Source organism: Lissotriton helveticus, chromosome 4_1 (genome assembly GCF_964261635.1).
Source record: "Lissotriton helveticus chromosome 4_1, aLisHel1.1, whole genome shotgun sequence".
Classification (NCBI taxonomy): Eukaryota; Metazoa; Chordata; class Amphibia; order Caudata; family Salamandridae; genus Lissotriton; species Lissotriton helveticus.
The window spans coordinates 1,304,331,983-1,304,356,743 of NC_136063.1; the positions used below are offsets into that span (position 1 = coordinate 1,304,331,983).

At 39.7% G+C, this 24,761-nt stretch overlaps 1 protein-coding gene across 2 annotated transcripts in view; it reads left to right on the plus strand.

The window, feature by feature from the left end:
• The window catches only part of MBP (myelin basic protein), a 983,766-nt gene that overhangs the window by 317,376 nt on the left and 641,629 nt on the right, over positions 1 to 24,761 (plus strand). For both annotated transcript variants that reach the window (XM_078687869.1, XM_078687870.1), the window contains exon 2: positions 23,865 to 23,941. In XM_078687869.1, coding sequence (XP_078543995.1) covers positions 23,891 to 23,941 — 51 coding nt within the window. In that variant the 5' untranslated portion in view covers positions 23,865 to 23,890. The remainder of the gene's footprint in view (positions 1 to 23,864; positions 23,942 to 24,761) is intronic.

Genomic DNA, 24,761 nt, shown 5'->3' on the forward strand with positions numbered 1-24,761 from the left:
AGAAAGTCCCTCAGCAGAAAGCAATTCTGGGATTTTACTGACCTCTACTGGTCGTTTTCTATCAAGACAGTTAAATAGAGGCAGTTGAACAGACAAAAAGTCCCTAAGAGGAAGCTGGCAAGTCCTAGGGCTGATCTCCAGTGCCCACAAAGTACATACAGATATAAGTATATACTAAAGTATATACAAGAGGTTTCGAATGCTCGACCTAAAAATGGATGAACATTGCAAAGCGTGGTGTCCTTTTTTAATTTAAAGAAAGTTAAAAATATTTCTGTCAATTAAGGGCATGTTTTCATTGTTTGCGCTTGTATATCAGTGTAAAAAGTGCACTTTTCAAAGAACCCGTTCGTACATATATACATTTCATTGACAATAATATCACTGTATACATTACATTAACATACTTCCAATCAGCCTCTCTGTGAGTACATTTCACATTATAAAAGGTATACTTCTCTTTAGTGGCCATGTCTCTCTTGATTACTATACCAACTCGTTTTTTCACCCTCAGCTGAGGTAATTGGCAAAGGCTTACCACATCACCTTTCTCCCTCCCCTCCCCCGAGCTAAAAGCAAATTCACTGAATTCCTTCCAGAGCCTGCAGAGGGGGAAAACTAGGATAGCAAATGCTTCAAACACGGTGACTTACTTTAACTTATTGAGAATGTCAGTATTGATCCGAGAAGAACATGTTCCTCTCCTTGTGATCAGTCCATGTTGTTTTGAAAATTCATGCCCTTTTTGTTGGCATGGCAGACTACCTGTTTACAAAACTACAACGGGTTCAGAATGCGGCAGCAAAGGCTATCTGCAACAGAAAAAAATATGACCCAGCCAAGAGCTGTCTAAGAGAACTACTCTGGCTTCCAATGAGGCAAAGAGCCTCTTTCAAAATGCTATGCATAGCACACAAGGCATTGCATAACACTGGCCCTAGTATCCTAAAAAACAGGATCAAGTTCTACGCTCCTAATCGGAAACTTCGCTCGCAACTAACAGCTAGAGCGGCTATCTCTCTAATAAAGAGAGCCAGGATGGGAGGGCGGGCCTTCTCCCACCTAGCAGCAACCATGTGGAATGATCTACCCATTGACCTCAGACTTACGGATTGCCATCTCACATTTAGGAAAAAATTGAAAACCTTACTTTTTCCAAAACCTGATTAAAACCGTTTCACTCATGTGCGTACCCTCCATTTACTTTAGCAATCTCAGCGCCGTGATATCCTAGCTAGGATGAATGTTGCGCTTTAGAAGAAAATTTAACATTAACATTAACAATGGTGGGTTGAGCCCAGCAAAGAAAGTTAAGACCTAGTTACTTTTTTGGAACAAAAACATGAACTTCAGAATGAGTCATACTTCCTGCAAAAAGGGTCCACAAGGTCATATATGTGTTTTTGTTGAAGATGAACACCAAAATCCCGAAAGCTCTACACTGTAGCAAGTGTCCTAGATGGCTGAAGCTAGATGCAAGCCTAGCAACTCTTTTCGTCAAATTTCCGGTCAAGGCCTTTACTGAGCTTTTCTCTGTAAATTGGATTGGTCGGCGGGTTCATGGTTCATGTGAACTATTTTCTAAAGCTGTTCATGCAGCCAGCAGGAGCCTTTGGTAAAGTGCACTGCAGAAATAAATGAAAAGGAAGATTCGAGACAAAATCAGGTGCTGTAGCAGGCTGGCCAGTTTGGGACTTCATTTATTTATTTATGTTTTTTATATAGTGTGTACTTTACACGAAGGTGCCAGGGTGCTTTTACATTAGAACCAGTTACATTACATAGGGACTTCTGAGTACATGAATTACATATAAGACACAAACAGATACATGCTTCTAAACACAAGAAAAAGTGTTGCAATGGTGTGAACGAAAGATGTGCAAGTTAAAATAATAGCTTAGATATAATGTGCCACTATTGGCTGGAAGTGAGCACAACGAATATAGAACTAGCATAATGATATTACAAAGCATAGGCCTATGTACATAAGATAAAATTGTTATAACTTTCCTAAGGTAAAGTTGCACCAAGTATTGTACCAACTACCAGTTCACACCTGTAGCCAGGGTTTTCTGGAATTTAAATGGGTGTGTGTGCGAAATTCACATAATTAGCTTTTGTGTAAATATATTACATTTATCAAAAATTGCACAAAATTAGGCATAATTATGTGAGCTTCTCAGCTGCCACTTGGTGCAATATCTAGTTTGAAATGTGTCCTCACATCTCTTTTGAGCGCAATTACACATTTCGCACTAAAACAATTGCGCAAAAATTACAAGCATTGCAAACAGTATTCCTGCGCATTGTGGTCGTTCGCTGTTTCTCATGTGCTCTCACTAAATTTCTGGCAAGAACAGCACAAAAGTAGATGACATGCTTTAATGAAAAAGTTTTGAGAATTTCACAAATTTTGGGCAGGTTTCTACTCACCAGGACTTTTGTTACAGGAGAGAATGCTGCATCTTTTTGAAGCCAGAGGAGTTGCTCGGCTCCAGGACAGACTTCCACAGGACTACAAGAAGACATTCTATATGTGACCAATGGGGTTTTATTGTTCTAATTGTGATCATCAGTTCATAGGCAATCATGCTCCCACTCTGCCAGCTAAGTGTCCTCAGCAAATCTAGTGAGATCCACTAAAATGTAGTTTGTGCTTTATTGTACTCCCAATTTGAAGAACTCAAATTTGCTGATGCAGAGGGGAGAGGGGAGCTCCATGCTGGGGTAAAGGACAGCATTTATGGAATGCTCTGAATGAAGAAATAAGCAGTGGTGACTGGCAACACAATCCTGCTGGCCGCCGGGCTCTCCAAACTGGTGCTTATCTCCCCACACCGATCCTGGAGGTGACGAGGAGCTGGAAGGAAAGGGAAGGACTTCCCTCCTTGTGCAGTACAAATGCAACCAATCCTGGAGCTGATAGGTTGGAGCAGGCTAACCCAGAGCTCATTTTGAAACTGGGGGCCTGTACCTGCAATCCCTCAACTGTTTTGGCATTGCTGGCTTTGAAGTGCACATGTCAGATTGGCTGGCTGTAAGCGTACATGGCTACTGAGCACCCACAGCGTCATCCTGCAATCTGCAGAAATCTGCTCTGCCCCACCATCCACTCGCTACTGCCGGCACCACACAGAATAATAAAATGGCAATGACCACGTTATTATTCTGCGTTTACCGCGGCACTCGAAGCAAGTGGGGTGACACTCTTCCACCCACGAAGAGAAACCGCCACTGGAAATAAATATCTGCACCTTCATAATTAGCGTGAATTGGCTTTCTTGGGAGAAATACCAAGGTGTAAACTACTTCAGGCTTTTCTGGGAAAGTACTGTAGAACATGTTATATTGTATTCATTGCTTTCGTGGAAAGCAACAATAGCTGCATCCAGTTGTTAATGCATTTGCCACAGAATGGCTGATTTAATGTACCATTGTATAACCAATTAGAAAATAAAGAGTTACAAAAATGAGACACTAAATAAAAAAACAAATATGTTAGATTCAATGGAAAATTACTGTATCTTTTATTTTCTTAACTGTAGCTGCTTGTCTAAGGGAATTATCAATTTAAATTAGATACACCGGTCTGTTGCCTCGTTCTATGTCTGTTAAGAACCACAGGTCTGGCCATTGCAAATATCTGCCAACTGGGAGAGATGTCATTACTCATGCACCTTTTTATAACTAGCACTAAATTGTACTGTAGCAACAAGTTTGCTTACCAAAATTGTTGCAAGTATTCACTTTACGATTCCATTCCTAGTGTAAAGCTTGACCTTAGGTAGGCCTCAATCTTCCTAGCAATGTGCTGTGTCAACCTGGGCAGGGTTTACTATCTTAGCAAAAGTACCTGAGAACCGAAGCAGCCATTTGAGACTCTGGACTTAGATGAGTCCAAAAGTTAGGGTGAAGGGAGCACTGACAGCGATCACAGATTTAGGCTAACTTGTCTATTACGCGATTCAAGAGCTGGAGTAGCTCTATCTTACCACCTTAGAAAGTGGTATATGGCTGTTTGTTAAAGGAACTTTCATGGTATGTCGTACTTCTGGCTGAAAATATAGCAGCTATTGTTGACATAGCCAAAGGAACTAAAACATAACCCAATAACATACACAAAGCTACATAACACCACAATTAAAACCTAACATGGCGCGTCACAAGAAAACATTCGCAAGAGAATACTGCTGTACTGCAAACCCAAATCACATTGCAATAATACAGCACAAAAAGACAACAGGAAACATCATCAGCACAAGTGGCATTGCTTAAATATATATATATATATATATATATATATATATATATATACAGACACATACATACGCTTATATCTATTCATTTAATCGTTTTGATGCTTTATTTGTTCGACCTGATCTTGTCAGTGGAAACTGAGAACTTTCACCGTCAATATCTCCGATCTGCATTGACGATAGAAAGGCAACAACAGTCACTGGTGCTTCAGAATCAGTCTCTCTTCCAACATATGGATCTAAAGAACTAGAACCTAAATACCGACGTGAGAAGAGGCTCTCATAATAGACTTCCCAGGCACTGGGCAGTCACCATGTGTCCCTTTGTAGACGGCACTTGAAAAGGTTCTGTATCAAATGGAGCATCGTTTTTTTTTTCCTCATCTGGCGTGCAAGCACTTAATCTCCTCTCAAAGACAATGTTCTTCACATGTCGTCTTTTATCAGCTTACGCTTTCATGTTTTGTGTATTAACCAAGTCCTTTTCACAAATTGCGTTCACGTCTTTCTTTCTCTGATTGGTCCGCTGACATATCATGGTTGTCATTACACTACCGAACATCAGTGTTGCAGGTCTTTCACCTGAAATTGAGTGAGGTGTTGAACGATAAGCTCTTATGGTAGAATTTAACACCGTTTTTAGATTGAGCTTTTCAAGAATGGCACACTGCACTGCTTTCTTAAGCGTACTCATAAAATGCTCAACAAGTCTGTTGGCCTGCAGCCACAGAGGTGTGATCTTATACTTTATATTCAGATGCTCTAAGAAATCTTTGAACTGTCAACTGTTAAAAGATGGGCCGTTGTCAGATTTCAATATGGCTGAAAAACCCCGTGTCGCAAATATGCCATCTAGTCTGTCCATGACTTGTCTTGAGTTGTAGATGAGAGCTCCTCAATTAATGGAAATCATGAGTATTTGTCCACAATCACCATCAGGTGATGTCCATTGTCAAGTGGAACGAAAACATCAATGGCTACCCTATTCCAGGCACGCTTCAGGAGTTCTGACATGTTTAAGGAGTGTTGAGTAACATTTGAAGAAAGGCAGTTGCATAGATGACAGGCCTTTAATTCGTTTCCAACCCACTCATCAAGATATAGAAACTAGACTCTGTCCCGGAGAGCTCGTTTTGTGGCAACGAATCTACGGTGTCCTTCATGGGCCACTTCAATAATCTTCTGTTGCAGACTCTCTGGAATCAAGATTCTCGACCCTCGCAGTATAACTCCTTCCTGAGTTATGGACAGTTTATCTTTGACATTTTTGTTGTTCCCCATTACTAGTGAGAGATCGAGGGTGTTGGTTCTGTGACTGATGTGTGAATATCTCTCTCAACTTCAGCAAGTCACTATCATGGCTCGTGGCAGTGATAATCTGAGCTAACAAAATGGCAGCTGGTGTGTTTCAGTTTACAATAAAATTGATAGAGGCTTCAGTCTTCTTGGATGGAGTACCCTGACCCTGTATAGGCACTCTGGAAAAGTTATCAGCAGGATTCTGATCCTTTCCTGGGCGATGCACAGTGTTATAATTTCACTCTTGTAATTGTAGTCCCCATCATTCAATGCGAGGAAACATCTTGGCTTTTAGATTGCCAAATATAGTTTGTAAAGCTTGAAGATCAGATAACAGCGTAAAAGGCTTTCTGTAAAGGAATACATGGAAATGTTCACAAACCCACTCCAAGACAAAACTTTCTTTAACAGGTTGTGGTTAAGGACATTCTGTTTGGGACAAACTCCAACTTGCATTTGCCCTAATATGCTTTTGAGCATTTGGGGGTCCGCTTTGCTGTGCAATGATAGCACCGAACCTGACTGGGCTTTTAGCGAAACAAAACCTCTGTATGAAGCTCCAGATTGAAATATGCCTTTTCAGAAGTATTCTCAATAGCTTGCTTGATATTCTTGAAACCTTTCTCACATTCATGTGACCAATGAAATGAAAAATAAATGTTCTCAACTCTCTCAGTGGAGCACTTACAGTGTGGACGTCTTGTAAATATCTGAAACAGTAGCGTGCCATGCTAAGAAATGAACGCACCATAGAAACATCTTGTGGGGATCAGCATTTGACAGAGCTTGTACTTTTGCAGGATTGGGTGTCATATCCCATCATAAAAGATATGGTAAAATAATGTTAACTTTGAATGCAGATAAATATGAGTTCCACAAGAAGAAGTCAAACCTGCATTAGCAAGTAAACAACAAACTTGTGTGAGAGTTTTATCATGCTCTTTTTGTGTAGCTCCGAAGACCAATATGTCATTGCTATAATTAAACGCATTCATGACAGGCTGTATGATACGTTGGTTGACGTCTCGAAAAAGTTCTGCAGCTCATGACATACCAAAACGTAGTCATTTGTATTGAAACAGGACAAGAAGTTTAGAAAAGGTTGTAATGTAACTGCAATTTTCTTCAAGTTCTAACTGATGATAACCTTTATTCAAATCAAGCCGAGAGAAGACCTTTGCACCATTTAATTATGTTATCATGTCAGCAATGTGTGGACCTGAATGTTGCTGTCATTCAATTGCCTTGTATGCCTGACACATGTCAATGCATATGTGTACACCTCCATCACTGTCCTATCTCAGCACTACCACTATGGGAGAAGCCCATAGCGTGAGACCAGTAGACCGCTCAATTATATCATGCTTAAGCAAGACATTTAAATAATTTTTCAACAGCGTCTTGTAAATGAAAAGCAATTTGGCTATGTCTTTGAGCACTAGGGCAGACGTCCTTATTAATAAGCAGCTTTTCTTTCATAGTCTTAAGCTTTCCTAAAAGGAAAGTATAAATCACCCTAAACCCACCCTAAATAAAATAAAGTAAAAAGATAGTGACTGGTCCAGGATGCATAAGTAGTTGGTACATGCTCTGACAAAGAGTGAAAATGCTCCAGAATCCAAATAAAAACAGTACACAATTATTGTGTGAATTCAACATTTCGACCCAGTCATACAATTTAGACAGTGTCATCATCAGGACGTAGGTTTGGGAAGCACCTGGCCAATGTATAGAATGAATGCAAAGTAATTTTCTGAGCGTTATTGATGCATGAGATGCTTCAGAGGTAAACTGACGCATGTGATGACTCTGAAGTGGCTGAAACTGGAACCCAAACCAGAATAATCACAAGGCTGCAATGTCGATCGTTCCAAATAAAAAACAGCACAACGGTCTGCAGGTCTAATTCCTGCTTTTATTTGCACTCTGGAGCATTTTCACTCTTTGTCAGAGTATGTACCAATTGCTTATGCATCCTGGATCAGTCACTATTTTATATATAGACTGTATTGCACCAAAGTACTATGTAGTCACTGATTTTCACTTGCACTGCATGGTAGCACCGTTTGGGATCACCTTCTTACATACAAAGTATTAGAAGTATAAAAACTGCCAATTATTTTTTCTATTTGTTAAATTTTTTTTTTTAAAACTGTTGAATTAAGAAATGAAATCAATCTCGTGATGGTCATATTTACTCTCTCCAAGGTAGTAAAGATTCACGCTTCCCACTTTAGGGACCATTGTTTTGCTTTATTACTATATTATCCAGGTCCCAGGGTTACTGGGTTGCCCTGTTTCTTACGCATACATAAGAGGAAAGAGAGGCAGTTGAAGATGTGCAGTTAGATGAGATGTGCAGAGAAAAAGGACATACATCTCTAACATAAAGCACAAATCACTGAAGGCTGAAACACCTTACAAAGGGCTCAATACTATTTAATTCGCAGATTCATAATTTCGGTAGTGAAACATTTCCAATATTAATTATGTATAACACAATTCATTGTTGTTACTCATTTATCTTAAACAGTTAACAATTGACAAAGCCAATCGTACTGACAGGTTTTAGGTGTGTGCCAGTAGTTGTGTTATATATCTGGATGCAATTACATCTGAGAGAAAACAAAAAAGCGACTCGGGTGGCACACTAAGGGAATTGGAAATGTATTTCTCATGTTCCCTTTTAGAGAGTCCCCCCTATTTACATCCCACTTGCACATATTTCTATATGACTCATTACAGTTATCAAATGTGGGTGCTTCCCAAAGCCTGGTTAGAGCATTTTCTTCCAAAGTTGATGCTGCATGCAGTGCAAGACTCTGGACAAGCACACACGTTAAAGGGTCTGAAGTTGTTGTGTTGGACAATTGGCACATTACAGTAACTTTTGAGCATATTAATGCAGTAAGATATGGGGCAGTTTTTATTATGTTTAATATTTCAAAACTATACTTTCTCACTGCTTTATAAGCCATGCTTTAACACTAAATTCATTTACTTTAAAATACACAATTTGCCAATCTTTTTTCAATAATTTCTCGGGAGGAGGACGCACCCTGGACCCCAAGTTTGTGCATTAAGATTGCTTACGTCTCTTGCTACATAAAAGTCATAGCCAACTTTTACGCCCTACCACTTTCAAATGTCACCAGCTGCCAGTGGTATAACTAGGCCTCAACTAGCCATTGACTCCATGTTGGTGTTCAGAATAGCCATGCTTTCACCATGTTTTGATTTCTCATTGACACTGCATGCATGCAGCAAAATGTGTGCTGATGCTCTTCTTGGAGAGCCTCGGGGGAAGTTTTTTGTTCACTTGTTTCTTACGTCTCTTCCTGCCTCGTTCACTGTGGGTAAATTCACTTATGTGACTTTCATGATTCATGCAATCAAATTTATACAGTTACTTCGGAGGACATGAGGTCAGAGTGAAGTTTATTATTGCTCATTTAAGGTGACACTGCTAGGATGGTGGCATTATATGACGTTGTATTAATTCTGTAGTTTGGTTCATCAATATGTTATACATTTGCTCACCCTCTGCTGACCTTGGCTATTAACATTGGTTTCCATGATGCATTTGTCTATAAAAGGGTATCATGTTGAGGCTCTTTGGTGCCCTTTCTCTGACACACTAGGGATGCTACCCAATTTCGTATTGATTTGCTGCATATTCTGGATTTATAATATTTTCCAGATTTTGCTCATGCTGCATCTGTTTTAAATGCTGCTTGCCTTTTTTGAAACTTGTTTCTAAGCCTTATTGCTAATTCCCTACGACTGATTATTAGGCATTTTAACAGACTTTGAAAAAAAGTATATTTTTGCCTTATGCATTGTACTTTATACAAACGTCATAGTTTCTAACTAACTGATACCGAGCCTTTTTGATTCTAAAGGATTATTAATTGATTGCTATTTGAAATGCTGTTTTGGAACGTACCTTTAGGGGCGCATTTCGTCATCTGTTCTTAAGGACAACACCGTCCCTGATGTCCCTGATCCTACACAGCAGCTTTATCTCTATCAGATTAACTGAGATAGCATCAACAATATGAAACCACCTAGTACGCATAACCTTTGGTAGTGCAGATATAGTTTTGCAGGTAGTGAAAATAAGAATTATTACATGTATTATATTTTATCTTATATTATATTATATTATCTATTGAACATACATTTTGATAAACTATTGAAATAATAAGGTTGTTTGAAGAACTATGCGGAACACAGGCTTGAATTGCTTCAGGGTCAAATCACCCTTTTATTCTTATGATCTCAAATGCAAGTAATGTTAATTTGGAGTATGTTGTGTGCAAAATGTAAATGGTTATTACTATATCTTCATTCTCTAATCCTAGCTTGAGCCTGCATGTGTGTGCACCCTTGCACGTCTATGCTGTTTGCTATATGAGTTCAGGCAGCACCAGGGATGAAGTCATAAATCGGCAAATTTATTTCAAAAGTTCTTTAATGATCTTCATAAAAACACAGGACAACAGCCAACGTGTTTCGTTCCTCTAAAAGGAACTTCCTCAGGGCAAGAGAAATGTAGACTTGAAGTATGGACCCAAATATTCTGGCCTGGAAAGGGATAATTCCAATCCTATTGTCTAACAAGACATCCAAATTCTCTATAATTTCTGTGCATGGACATAGTTCACTAATGTCTTGTGCAGGCAAGATTCTCCAGGCTGAACAGTACACAGGCAGTGTTTGGATACCATAAATCCAATGAACAGAAATCCAAAAAAAGAGAAAACGTAGCAACGTAGCTACATCTAAATATGATGGTTCCACCAATGTGTATAGCAGTGCCAAATCAGGGCCAGGATAACGACGAAGTTAAAATTAGTCAGTTCAACAGGGGGAACAAATGATAATACAAAAGTCCACACCATACGGGACGTCTTTAGAGTGGGCCCATCACATTACGCCCAATGAGGTAATGGTACACCGCAGACGTAAGAATCCGACTAGTCCTTTTTCGCAAAATGACGGACACCACCAAACCCAAATACCGGAATCCTGCACGTCTGTGCTGGTTGACATTTTTGCACCACACAGGTTTTTATGTTTTATGGCAAATTCCAGTCACAAAGCATGATTGTAAAGCCTAACAATTGGGGAGACCTGGCGGAGCGGGTAATGTTAGTGAGCGACTGTAAAGTAATATGCAAAGAAACAAAATGGCCGAGCAGGACAGGTGTTTATGGGACTCCATTTTAAGAGGGATGGATATATAGTTGACAACTAGCTCAGTCACGTCCAATGCTGCTGTCCTGGTGTGTTAGCAAACAGCCCTCTGCATTCTGGGAGTTGTAGTTATTGCTTTTAGCGTCCTAAGAACTGGAAGCCTTCTCGGAACAGCCTTCCTATCCTGATGGGTGAAACAAACATTTAAATTAATTATGTTTTCCTGAATACTGGGAATTAATTTGAAAGTATGCAGAATGCAGGGAAATAATTAGAAACAATGTGGATTGTACTGTTTTCTCTTAGCATTTGTATAGTGCCTCATACCCCTGACAAAGCACCGAGAAATTTTCGGTGGACAGTTAAGGGGTTGCTCTGTCGAGCTTGGTTGGTCGAGGGTAAATGTATTATGTAGCCTATGCTTTGTTGTGCGTGTGGATTGGAGGGTTGCTCCTATTTTGTTGCTATCCAGTTCTGTCATCGCTTATGCACAGTGTAAAGCAAGGAGCAATGAGAGATATAGTTACAAATATAGATAATGCATACCATACTAGAATTATGGGGTGGACAGAGTGTTGCACTGGTTCTGTGGTGGCACAGAAAAGGGTCATCTATTAGGAAACAGCCAGGTATTTAACACCTTTCTGAATTCCAGGTTCTCGAGTATCTATCTCAGCCGTTGAATGTATGAAGCAAAGCACTTTAAGCAACATGCACGAATGCCCAAGTGTTTTTGGCAATCAGATTCAACAAAATGCAAGGTGCATTGAGCCTGTGGACAAGGGTGCCAGGTGATGTTTTCTCTGTGTCATATTTATTGGTCTTCTGGCATGCTCTTGGTTTCGAGAACCTTCCTTTCTGAAATGTTTCTTGAAGTTAACTTATTTTACACAAAAAGAACTTTGAAGCAGAATTGTCGCACACAATGAACTTTTGCAAACTTTTTTTCCCCCCATTTCGATATAACAGCAACTCTCAAACACAAGAGTTCTGTTTGGAGTGGTACATGCAGTTATTATACATTCTGTGAATAGGGCTTGCCTTAGTCGCATAATGAAAATGCATATTTTAAGACTGCTTATCTTTAATTTAAAAAAAACAGGTGGACAGCATTGCAATAACTGAAGAAGACAATGAATGAGTGCCTTTCAGCATCGAGGGTTCAGTTCACAAATAAAGTGCTTTTTTCTGAAAGAAACCTTTATGTGTTCATTGAACGGCACCTGGTGGTTTAGGAATGAAGTTACTGTGTCAAGAACAGATTGGTTTGACATAACTTACTTCTAATGAACGTTTCCCTGAATGATTTACAGCTCATTTAAGAAATAGCTATGGCTTCATAAAACTAATTTAAATTATTTCCTTGAAGCATGGCTCTCTAAAGTGCGTATTATTTGAGTCTGGCGTGTATTTCCTCTCAAGAAATGATAGAATGTCATCTCTTAATTATTCATGATTAAACTTGGTTTCTAAACAGGAGACCTAAATTTAACTTTTTTAATTTTAGTGAATTTGTTGTTTTTACATAGCTCTTGTGATACCTACAGGACTTTAAGTGGAATGAAATAACTGGGGGTTTCTCGAAGGGGCGTGGCCGATGTAATTAAGGGCATGGCTTAAAACATGTAAGCTAAAAATCTGTGTTTATCATGGTGTGCCGCCGAATTGTATTTTGCTTTTCCTGTCATTGCATCCAGATATATGATGCAACAAGTAACATCATACCTACAACAAGTCAGGACTATTGGCTTTTTCAATGGTTGTTAGTTGCACAAGATAAATAAGCAGCAACTATGGGCTTTATATAATAATGAAAACGCTTCCACTTAAAGCCCTGGTGACACGACGACAATGTTGCTGCTCTTGAGTTTCAAAAAGAGAAGGGAAATCCAGAGAGAAAATGACTCTCTTTAAAGGATTTCCATTCCCCTAGAACGCTCAGCTGGCATGACGTCATGCCGTAACTTCTCCACTAGTGAGAAATGAGCATCTATGTGCCTGCAGTCACTGCAGTCCGGAAAAAACGGACCACCTGTGCCAGGGCACAAAAAAGAGCCCCATAGAGACCCGTTTCGAGGCCCCCTTTAAAAAACTGCCGGTGCTCAGCCCCGGTGAGACCCAGCCCACTTAAAGCCCTATAGGTAAAGATCATGAGGAATCGGATCTAATTTTATGTAACTTTGGGCCTGATGTCCTAACAGAAAAGTCACAAATAGTGGGTGCAGATTACAAACTGACACTTTGCGGCCTCTGTAATTTTGCAATGCAACCTATGTTCTGGTAGTTTGCATTGTGAAATCTCCTGTCGCTGGAGTTACAGATGCCCTGCCCAATTAGTCAGGTCACTATTTGAGACCCTGTGATTGGCTGCAAACACAGAGTAGGTAACATGCAAGGAACATCAGACCATCATCCCTGAGTTTGACTTCCCAAACATTAAAACAGGATACATTTCTTTAATTTAAAGTAGCCCAAGTTCCTTGTAGGGACTGGTGATGCTTAAAAAAGTTCTCATTTGGCAAGAGAACGGGAAAGGCAAGCAGTGATCGATCCCCTGGCAGCGCCCCCGAGGCCACACAACACTGATTCCCACAAGGTAACTGTCCAAAGGGACAGGCTCCCCAATGCACGTCTGTTACCACCTCCTTTGATGAGTTCTTAACATTTCGTGACACTTCAAAGTGAGCTACAATTAAGGGACATTTCTTTCACCCCCCCTTCTAATTGTAATTAAAAACAAGCATTGGCATAGCCAATAGGTCTCGCCTTTGGGACCTTATAAGTGTTTAGCCATGCAACAGTTGATATTGTTGCACCAAGGATATTGTGCTGGATAACTAAACACTTATAAGGTCCCAAAGGCGAGACCTATTGGCTATGCCAATGCTTGTTTATTTTTATTCTGCATTTCCAAGCTAAAAACATGCATTTCTGTATTTACTGATCCAAGTGGCATCCGTCATCTTGGATAGGTAAATTAAAAATTAAAAGGAAATGATATCGGCATTATTCTGTAGGTGATCGAACAGTTGGTCACGTCCTCGATGTTTTGAGTTTGATAATAAGGTATCCCGATATTCCAATATTCCATACTACAGGCACTGCAGTGTCTGACCGAGCAGCAGTTATATTATTTAAAGGCTAATATTCAAAGCTAAGGAACCATTATATTATCATTACTATTGTTATTATTAAATATTATATTGTTTTGGTATGCAAATGTTGAGGCATGGCGCTTTGGCAAGAGAAAAGGCCTTGTGTGTTACCATTTAGGTTACGCTGTGAAAGATGGAATAAAAACTTCAATACTATCCCACAGCGCATACGTAAGAAATATGAGAACTCATAAATCGTCATGTATTCATGCACTTTCTTAACAGGATGAAATTGAAGAAAATGTATGTGAAGCAGCAGCTTGTACTCTAGTAAATTTTGGAGATCTCTGAGCCTGTATAAAGACATATATTCACACAGATTAAAAAAAAAGATGCATTTCTAGTATAAAATATGCTAATGCAGATTTTCTGCAAATCAGCATCTATGTAAATACTTGTGTATACAGATGCATACATTCCTAGAAGGGCAAGAATTCCCATCAAGCTTACTGGCAGAATCTCTGAAACGAAATAATTGAAATGCTGCTGCTTTCTTCTTAAACCAGGTAATCTTGGTTTGTGGTGGTTTCAAACAGAAGCAGCATACCTCCCCTCGATGCAGGATTAAAATCATTAACTGCTTGTGCTCCTCAATCAGATTGTGCAGGAACAAGAGGAAATCAGTGCTCAGCCAGAAATCCCAGCCCGAACCACTGTAAATCTGCAGTCCTTGTCCAATATATCGCTTGATACCATCTCACCGAGAAAAATGTATCCACTGTCCCTATTGGTCGGCCTGATAAGTGCGGGAATGTTATCAGACAATTTGAAAAAGACAACTTGCATGCTTATACCAGGTAAGAAATGGCATTACACACCCAAAGAAATTCCTAGATTTTGCATGGCTAAGATATTATAATTCCTCAAGTGTCAAAAACGTTTTTAGATTAATCTACTGCCCCAAATGCTTCGAGGATCCCTGAAGTGAGATACTGCTTCTTTGTTCTCACATTTAAAAAATATACCATTAAAAGCAGAAAAAGAATTTCATGAGCATGATGAATCCCTAGGTAGGAATACACTAATGTATTAATGAATATCCCTTCTGTAGTCACAGAATTACGTCAAAACATCAGTCAAAATGCTAGCAGATGATACCGAGCATGGACCAAGGGGGTCCATTCTTGACACTAAGGATTGTTAGAAACACACATTTTCGGAACTGATCTTCCGAAGGCCAAGCAGTGCATATCAATAGTCCAATAAGGTGATGATGCCCAAAGTGTCACTGGCCTGAGTCAACCTGCAATGCTGCAACGTGGAACTCACCAGTTTCCGCTACCGGAGGCGTGGCTGAAATTATTGCAGCGGGTACAATGTCATCCGGCCCAGGGATGGGAGAGGCCACTGCAGCGTAATTATGGCGCCCTGTTACTATTCAAGTGTGAAATCAGAGGCAATTTTCTTGGCTTGTGTTATGGAAAAAGGCATCCTTGCTACCCCGCCATCCACTGTGTCACATAGAGAAAAGCATATGGCACACTACACCATGTAACCGGTTACGGCGGATAAGGGCCATTCTTGGTGGCAAAAATGCCTGCCACCAACTCCTTGGCTCCAAGAATTAGCAGACTTTACATCATATACTGCTGATAACTCCTGGTTATGCAAGTCACCTCCTGGAGAACAGTTCTTCAAATATTTCAATGCTGAAATCCCAATTTTGTAAAATAATTTAGCGGGCCTCCCAAATGTCATAACAATGTTTTCTCTCAGTTTTTAGGTAAAAAGTTACATTTTCTGAACTAACTAATGCACATCAGTGTGCTTTAGTTACATTAGTGAAGCTCAAATATATTTACTGTCCGAAATACAAAGTAAAGCATTTTAATTTCTCACAATAATATATGCCATGTTTGACACTGGAAGTGAGTTAAACCTTCAAATGAGAACACGGAATGAAACCTTAAATAAGTTAAACAAAAAAGTTGTGTTGCATTTTTCTCAACAACAAATTCAGCACAGCAAATTGCACATACATAGGAAATAAGGGAGTTCAACGTCTTTTGTACTTTGGTTTTACTGCCCCTATATTGTCCAACACATTATGACACAAATTGATGCTCGTAGTTTTCTTATATTGACATATTGAATATTTCAAGCATTGCAAAAATGTCCATTTTTTATCTTTGAAAAGCACATTTTGTCAAGATTGATACATAATTACAAGCAAAAGTCACGAATGACACGAGTTGAGTCCTCTATGCTTGAGATAATTAGCATTCTTGTCACATACTGCAGTGTCTCTGTGGAACTCTTACCTGCATCACTTCCAGTCTGAGCAATTTTCTTTGGCTTAACTTGATGGTCGTGTGCCACTGCTGTTGCGTTTCCTCATCCTGTGCATACACCAGGAAGTCCATGTGTCTCAGAGAGATGTCAAAGGTCTTCACTGCATACACCACGCCACCCCCGTGTATGCAAAAGTTGGCCGGACTGCTGGTCTTGAATCGTATTTTACTGTTTTCTTTGCAGTCTGTGAACTTCACTGTAAAGATTAAAAAACACAAGCAATAATGAGTGCACAGCACTTCTGGGGGCACTTAACGTGATGTCAGTGACAACAAAACACACGCATTTGGTATTCAAATAGCTTTCACGCTGCGTGGTATTTTGTTGGAAAAGCGGAGGGTCGCTGGGGAAGAAGCGAGGGAGGTCTGCGAGGAATATCTGAGCCTCTCTAATGGTTGGCCGGGACGCCGGTGGTTGGTGTCTTCACTTCTGAATATTTTTTCAGTGGAACATGGCTGACGACGAGGAAACGACGACCCATCTTGTGTGCTGAGTACAGAAAAGTCCTAAGTGCACTGCAGAGTGCAGTCCTGAAAGCTTCGCTGCTGTCCCTGGAGAGAAGCACTTGAACATATTTCCTTAAATAGGGTCATCAATCAATCACCGATCTCTTTAAAAACAAGAGTGCGTGCCTCACGGACAAAAACAAGTTTCACGAAAGGCAGCAGGGGGAGGCCAGGGGAGGGGGCCTGCGCCTGTTTCCCTTGCGGGAGCAAGCAGGACTCGTATGGTTTCAAGGCTCGCTCCCGCAAGGGAATCGCCAGGCGTGCAAGCGTTGCCAATGAAGGCAATGCAACGCATGCACGTTTTTGGCAGCCAAACTGTGCCGATGGCTAAAGGTCTTTTTTCCTAAGCAGCGCATGCGAGCTACGTAGGCGAGACCTAACAAGTTGCAACCCACCTTTTGTAATTCATAAATTATTTTCTAAATCACAAAAGGGGTTTCGTAAATTAAGAATATATTCGTTTGTGACCATAAACTTTGAGCTGTTGCAAAATCGCTGGGTTTGTAATTGAAAAATGCTTTTGTACTTCAGGCTTTCAGATCCTTTTTTAGAGTTTGGTGGATGTCCTGTCCCTCATATTTAGAGTGTATAGATGCTTCATGCGCTCTAAATAGGGCAGACAAGACAACCACAATTTTTGGCGCAAGTCTCACATCGGTCAAGCTCTAAATAAGGCCCTTAGGGCCAGATGTAGGTAGGACTCAGTTACCGATTCTTAATTACCAAATTTTACCGATTCGGTAATTAAGAATCGGTAAATAAGAATGGGGAACATGTAGGAACATCCAGATGTTCCTTTTACCGAATCGGTAAAAATCTGTATTTACCGATTCGGTAAATACCGACCGGTAATGCCCATTCATTCCTATGGGCTTTGCAGCCCATAGGAATGAATGGGCATTACCGATTCGGTATTTACCGAATCGGTAAATACCGAATTCCACAAGGGTGCAGGGGGTGTCACTTTGACACCCCCTGGCACCCCCAAAAGAGGCTCGGGTGCCATGTGGCAGGCATACCTGCCCTAAGGGCAGGTCTGCCTGTCATATGGCACAGGTGTGCATGCACACATGTGCATGCACACCGGAATCGGTATTTTACCATCAAATATATTTGATGGTAAAATACAGATTCGGTAAGGGTTGTGGGACTCAGAAGAGTCCCAGCTACATATCAAATTTATCGAATAGGTAAAAATACCGATTCGGTATTTTACAGATTCAGTAAATTTACCGATCGGTAAATTTACCGAATCTGTAAAATATGTGGCCCTACATACCATTTCGTAAATACCGGTCGGTAACGGCCGAAAATACCGATTTTCGGCCGTTACCGACCGACCTACATCCGGCCCTTAGAGTTATCAGTAAATTAGTTAAGATTTACTTATATTTTGGAGAAGGAAAAGTTTAGTTGGGAAAATGGTTGCAATTGAGCATAGAAGTAATGTTGAAAGAGTAAAGTGGCAAACTCAATATTTCTTTAAACCAAAATAATGTAAAAATTGCTATGTATAGGGATGATAATTCTGCAGTGACCGCAGGCTGGTGTTTTTAGTTTTGAGTAGTACTTCTTCGGGGGCAGAACCAATCATCAAAGCTGATCCAACTGACACTTAATAAATGTGTAAGTAACACAAGGATGCTCAAACAACATTGTTGTTCAAAGAACATGTTATTAGACAACGTATCCAAATTGCTTTCTTCTGTTATATGTAGTAGCCAGCAGTAAGTAAAAATATATGTTCCTTTGTACATTATACTCAATGTGGGACATGGTTCGACGTGTACATGGTAAACTTCAAAGTCTATTAAGACTGGTTAGAGTTCTCTTGGTATCCTATGTAAATTTAACTGTTTATTTCATCGTGATCTCAATCTTGTTTTGGCTGGGAGGTATTTGTTTTTAACCAAGTCAGTTATTTTCCCTGCGGATCTTAATTTTTTGGAAGCCATATTTCCCATGCAAAGACACCCCTTTCAGCTCACATCAGACAGTGTTTCTTCTCTTATTAACAAGATTATTTTCAATGATTACGAATACCAGCAGTGATCTCTGAGAGAGTTAGGGCTTGCAGAGTAATTGGCACAAGGAAAGAACAAATGCATCTTTAGAATACTTGTTTTGCTACGTCATGGGCACTGGCACGGATTTAATAAACTGCCTTTCTCTTAGTTCTAATACACTAAATATATTCATGCTCACAACACCTGACACTTTGATATTGCACTTGTTTGGTATGGCTAGTCCGGTGTCAGTAGTAAAATACCTGTATTTGAATTTCTTGCATATAGGTGGATTACCTAACATGCAAAATGTGTTGCTGGTCTCAGTCCTTCTCTAGGCTACTGAGTGGTTTTCACAGTTTGTTGACTACAATAAGTTAACACCATCGGTGCAGTGCATTTTCCCGCTGTGCGCTAAAGATTCGCAAATGCCGCGGTTCATGACGAGCTCAGCTCGTCATGAGCGTACGAGAGGTGTACTTCATGACGAGCTGAGCTCGTCATCAGCGTCGAAGCGGTTATTCATTGCACAAGACAAGGTGTGTATTCACTCTTACATTCACTTGTCCTCCATAAGTTTCATTGCTGTATTACAACTCTTCTGGTTCTTGTAGGACAAGGTATACAAATTATCTCCTCACCATCAATTGCATATTGTACATATTGTAGATTAGAATTGTATGGTGTATTTCTTGTCAGATAAAGTTTGTCTAAAAGTCTCCTTTCTCAAGGGCTCGCATTGGGCCTGCAGCAGTTGTAGGCACATCCTTAACCCATTCTCATTTCTGATCCACAATATCACACTCATTAGTCATTGACAACTCTTTTTTGAGCCAACACAGAATGCTGAAATGTTTTTATTGTGCATGACTGAATGTGACATATCAACATTTTCTTTCAGATGGTACCTGAGTCACATCAACTGCGCTTTGCAGAATTTTGATATTTCACTCCCCACTACCTTTCTGTGATGTCTGCTGCTTGGGTCCTGCTTACATTCAGTAATTGTATGGGCGTACTTTGATTGTGGTGGAGGATGTGAATCTGACAGTGGTTGCTTTCTTCTGTGCCTAATTTATTTCACTACAATCCTTCTAAAAGGCCACTGCATCCCAAGCAGCACTTATCTACCCCTTCTATTGGGTGTGTCTACCTTGCATGTTTTTCAGAAGTAATGAATTTGAGTTACTTGCACTATCAACATGTTCTGCCATCCTTCAATTTCCTACAGCACTTCTTAAAGGTTTACTTCTTTCCTACGCCTGCTCCACTCACAGCCTTAATTTTGTATCCCTGACACAGACTGTTATACGAAATTTCAGAGGATTTCAATAAAGCAATTAACAGCCTTATGTCATGGACAGAAATGTCAAGAAATTAGATTTGACTATGTGCGCCTTTATTTTATGCATTATCAGTTCAAATTTGTGTGGTTAATTTTTTTTTCTATATTGCCAATTCTCAATTCTCATCTAATCTGTACAGTATATGCATTTATGCATTTGTGTTTTATGGTGAATCGAGTCACTAAGAATGCCACATCCATTATCTGTCAGAGGGCTGTTGAGGAAAAATGGTTTGGGTGATGGATCAACACTGTGAGGCATTGGGACCTATTTACAAAGTTAAATTAAAAGCGCAAATTTACTCATATGTACTCCACTACTGCACCTAGGTGTAAATCTACCGTGTTTTGCTCTTCACCATTGTAAATTGTAGACTTACACTTAATTGCAGCCTTGCGTTTCTCCACCTTCTGGTGGAGCCCCCTACAACAGTATTTATGGGTGTAATGTTACTACTCGTAACTTTTCATCGGATAGAGGAGCCTGCCACTGTGGCGATCTCCCTATGGTAATGTATAAGAAAAATTGTTTACGTTTATTATTCTTTCGAAATTATTACAGTATTTAATATAAAATATAAATTTGAACACATTAAGCTAAGTATTATAAACATAGAACTAATAAAATATGTTACAGCATATTCAATCATTAAAGTAAATGTGCATTAAATAATTATAATATTTCTATTTCATTTATGATACAATTTCTTAAAGAATCAATTTAAAAAAATCCACATGCAGCAACATTTTTGTTTTAAATTAATATGTATATGTTTTGTTAAATGTCATGGGTAGAATACATTCAAATTATTATTTTCCTTTTACACTTTTAGCAAAAGTATAATTTAATAATATTTTTAAATCAAGTTCACTTCATCCTAAAATATTATAGATATGTATGTGTTATCGAGACCGCATGTGTCGACTGAAATGTGTCACAGCAGATTGAGCGCAACAATTAAATAAAATAAATTTGAGCAGTCAGATGGTGTCTGCAGCTGGTCTTTTGTGGATTTGTGAAGTTTCTGGATTCTCATTTGTGTGTTATTTTCGTTATTTTCTATGAGAGTGTGTTGCAATATCTGCTTGTGTGGCCATGTGTTGTGCTTCACTTACTTCAAATCTTGTCCAGAGTACCTTTACTACTGTTTTGTCACCTCTGGGGTTGTAGTAACTTTAGAAATGTAGTTTGGTAACAGCAACTGGCTTAATGTTGGGGGGTGTCGGTAGGTGTTTCTAATAGGCTGTTCCTCCTTAAACACCTCCTTGCATTTCCCCACACCCCTCCATTTTGTAGTAGATATAGCCCATTTTGCCACCACTTGCCATGGTTCCCCATTTACATAGTAAACTTAGATTGCTGAACTTTCTCCATAGAAAAGGAAGCAGATGTGGAGGAGGAGACCTCCCCCTTTAGGTTTGTGAACCACATTTTGTAGTAGGTAGTATGACTGTTGTACTACCTTATACACTACAAAATTCAGTTTGTGAATTGGGTCCTTCAAGATTGAAAAAACACTCTCAGTACAGCTGGCATTTTGTAGACTCCACGTCCATATATTTTTCTTTATTTTTAAGCATAGCCAGTGAACTTCTGGAGCGTTTGTTCTCATTTATGTGTGTTTTGCGAAACAAGTTAGGAGTGAGAAGAGACAGACTAGAGACCACGCTACCCAGGAATTAATAAGGACAAGATAGATTGTGAGGGAGTTCCTCCATGTTCAGAAATCTGACTAGCCTGCTTTTGTTTGTGTCTCGCGAAGTTGCAACACAGAAACTTGGAAGTTAGGAATCCAAGTCCCTGGAAACGAAGTTGCCAATTTGGATGTAGAGTGGAAAGGATTTGGCAAAAAGGAGTTATTTGGAGATAAAATGTTGGGGCATGAATAAGCGACATTGGATAAAAAATAGGTATTTAAAGAAGAAAAAGGACCAAGCAGAAATGTTTGCGTAGACATGTTGAGAATTAATGATAAACCCAAACCTTTCTTAGAGTGTTTACATTCATTCCGATATCTGGGCGGATGCCTTATGTAAACATGACTCACAAAATCTACATTGGTTCATAAACTCAGGGCCTAATTCACAAAGGTAAACTTATACTTTTGTGAAAGTTTACAATTGTGTGGTATATATTAGGGATTTACGATTGGTATCTTTACGCGTGTGGAGTCTTCGCACATTTATAGATCGGACTGTCCTCCTATCTTTTTATTTGTGGAGTTTCCTCACTCGTAAAGATACTACTCATATATCCCTTTGTAAATACCAAAAAATCGTAAACTTAAGTGTAAGTCTACCTTAGTGAATCAGGCCCTCAGTTTTCATCAGTGCGGTTGGCATTACAACCAGTTAGCGTAGTAGTTCAGTTTATGTTGGTAAGCACTCCTAGTGATGCTCGCTGCTTAAATATTTACTGAAGCTAAGGCGAGATATCTTCATACTGCACACCCCTTTTTCCCAATGGTCTTGAAACTAGCATCCAATTAGTCTGTGATTAGTTTTGGGGCAGCCAATGTGCTTTTTCTTAACTCATTCCTTTGCTTTTCATTGGCTTGCATTTGTGGAAATTCTCCATGTTAATGGTGTGATTATGTGATTCTCTAGCAATTGAATTGTTCATCAATATTTTTCTCAGGAATGTAACTGTGATGTAATTGAGTAGAAGTAGGTCCTACTGAGATCAGTTCAGACTCATAAATATCACAAATCAATTTAAGCCACATTACAGAGATGTGTGGCCCTTTCTTCCAAGCTGCAGGCACTGCTACTACCAGGCTGGTAGCAGTGCCTACACCAGGATGCTTGTTTCCGGTCCAGGGAGGACCGGCTTGGCAGTTCGGGCTGGTGTGTTCCCATGAGGAACAGGGTTAAGACTGATTTGCATATGGCTGAGTCCCACCTGGGGTGGCGTCGTAGGCAAAATAACAATGGATTTAACCCAAATCTCTTGACTGGGGGCGAATGTTTGATTCATTCAGCATTCCATTCATCATTTGTTACTGCAGCACCACCAGGCTAAGAGCACCGTCAACTACAGAATGGATGTTGGTTATGGGTATGGGTTCTTTCTGATGCGAGTTTACCTATGGTAAAAGCAAGCCCCATCATGGCCATTTGTTGGGTGTGACCTAATTGTTATGGCATCAGACCTGTGCAAATGACCCCTGCCATCTCTGGCAATAAGTGATGACTCTGCTGTCAGAGGTGATGGGTCTTACAGACCTTGCTCACACTATGACCATCTCTGTCCAGTGGCCCACAAAACTGCTGAGTGGAAAATATTTTCACCCGGTGGAGGGGAATACTGACAATTTACTTGTCCCAATAACCTGCAGGTTAGTAGAGGAGGGAGCCACAGAGGGTCTCTCCCTTTAGAGGGAGGAAACAGCAAAGGGCTCCCACCCACCCATGGGAGATATTGTCCACCAGCAGGCAGCGGGTGGGGAAAAACATATGACTTTATTAACTCAACTTTCCATGCATCTGCTTAAAATGAGACTCTCAAGGAGTGTTTTTCTAACCTTATCTATTCACCTGGTCCCACATATTGCGTGAGTGTCTACCATATGATTTTTTTGTGATACATTCGGATATTGACTACTGCTTCACAATAATATGGTGCTAAAAGTAATCTTTCCTATTTCATGAAGTAGATATACTTTTTTCATGTCTGATATTAGGATGTGGTTTTCACCTTGTATTTATGTATTTTTTAATGGGCAGCACGCGCCAAATAAAGAGTACTTTAACTTGATATTGTTCTCCAGTGGTCCATCTATAACTTTCTATGCTTTCATTTGTAGGTTCTGAAGATCTTCATCGTTTCACCATGGGAAACCATGTAGCAAAACGAGATCACATCACTGAAAATCCAGTCAAGGTACTGTTGGAATACCACTTCTGAACCTTTTTCTTTTAACCACAGTGGTTTAAAAAGTTCAAGCTAAACCGCGATCCATCTAAATGAGGCGCATGTTCCACACTCTTGTCATTATGCACAAATGTCTTATGTTTGAGGAAAATGTTATTATTTGCTGGGGAAAAATCTTCAAGGTGGTGCTTGTGTGTCTTTGGGTCTTGAACATTTCTTGAAGTTTAGTTCAAATTCAAAACAAAAAGACCTTGGCCAATGGAAGTATCCATGAGTACCATTGGCTAGCACGCATAATCAATCAAATCAGGCTCTACCACTATTTAATCGTTATACTCCTTTATCCTCATTGGAGGAAAATGATTGACTCCCTATCGAATCAGGGAGTACTTCCCAGCTCCCTATACCCGTGTTTAAAATTGTTACTTGGAACATTGCTGGCATTAAGACCAAAGCTGGAAATAGTGAGTGGCTTAATACATTAAAAACTTTTGATATTATCGCTTTACAAGAGACATGGGACCAAGAAAATAGTTTCTCTTTGGATGGCTTCAGTCACTTTAGCATTCCTGCAACTAGTAGCGCTGCAGGTAGAGCCAAGGGTGGCTTACTAACTTTATTTAAACTTGATATAAAAGGAACAATAACACAGTGTAACACAGGGTGCGATAATTGTCTGATTGTTGAACTTTCTACCCAGGACAATACTAAGATTTTATTTGTAAATTTTTATAACTCGAATGCAAATGAGTGTACCGGTCATAATTTGGATGTACTGGACAAATTTTTGTCAGCCTACAGTGTAAATATAAATACTTTTGAAATATTA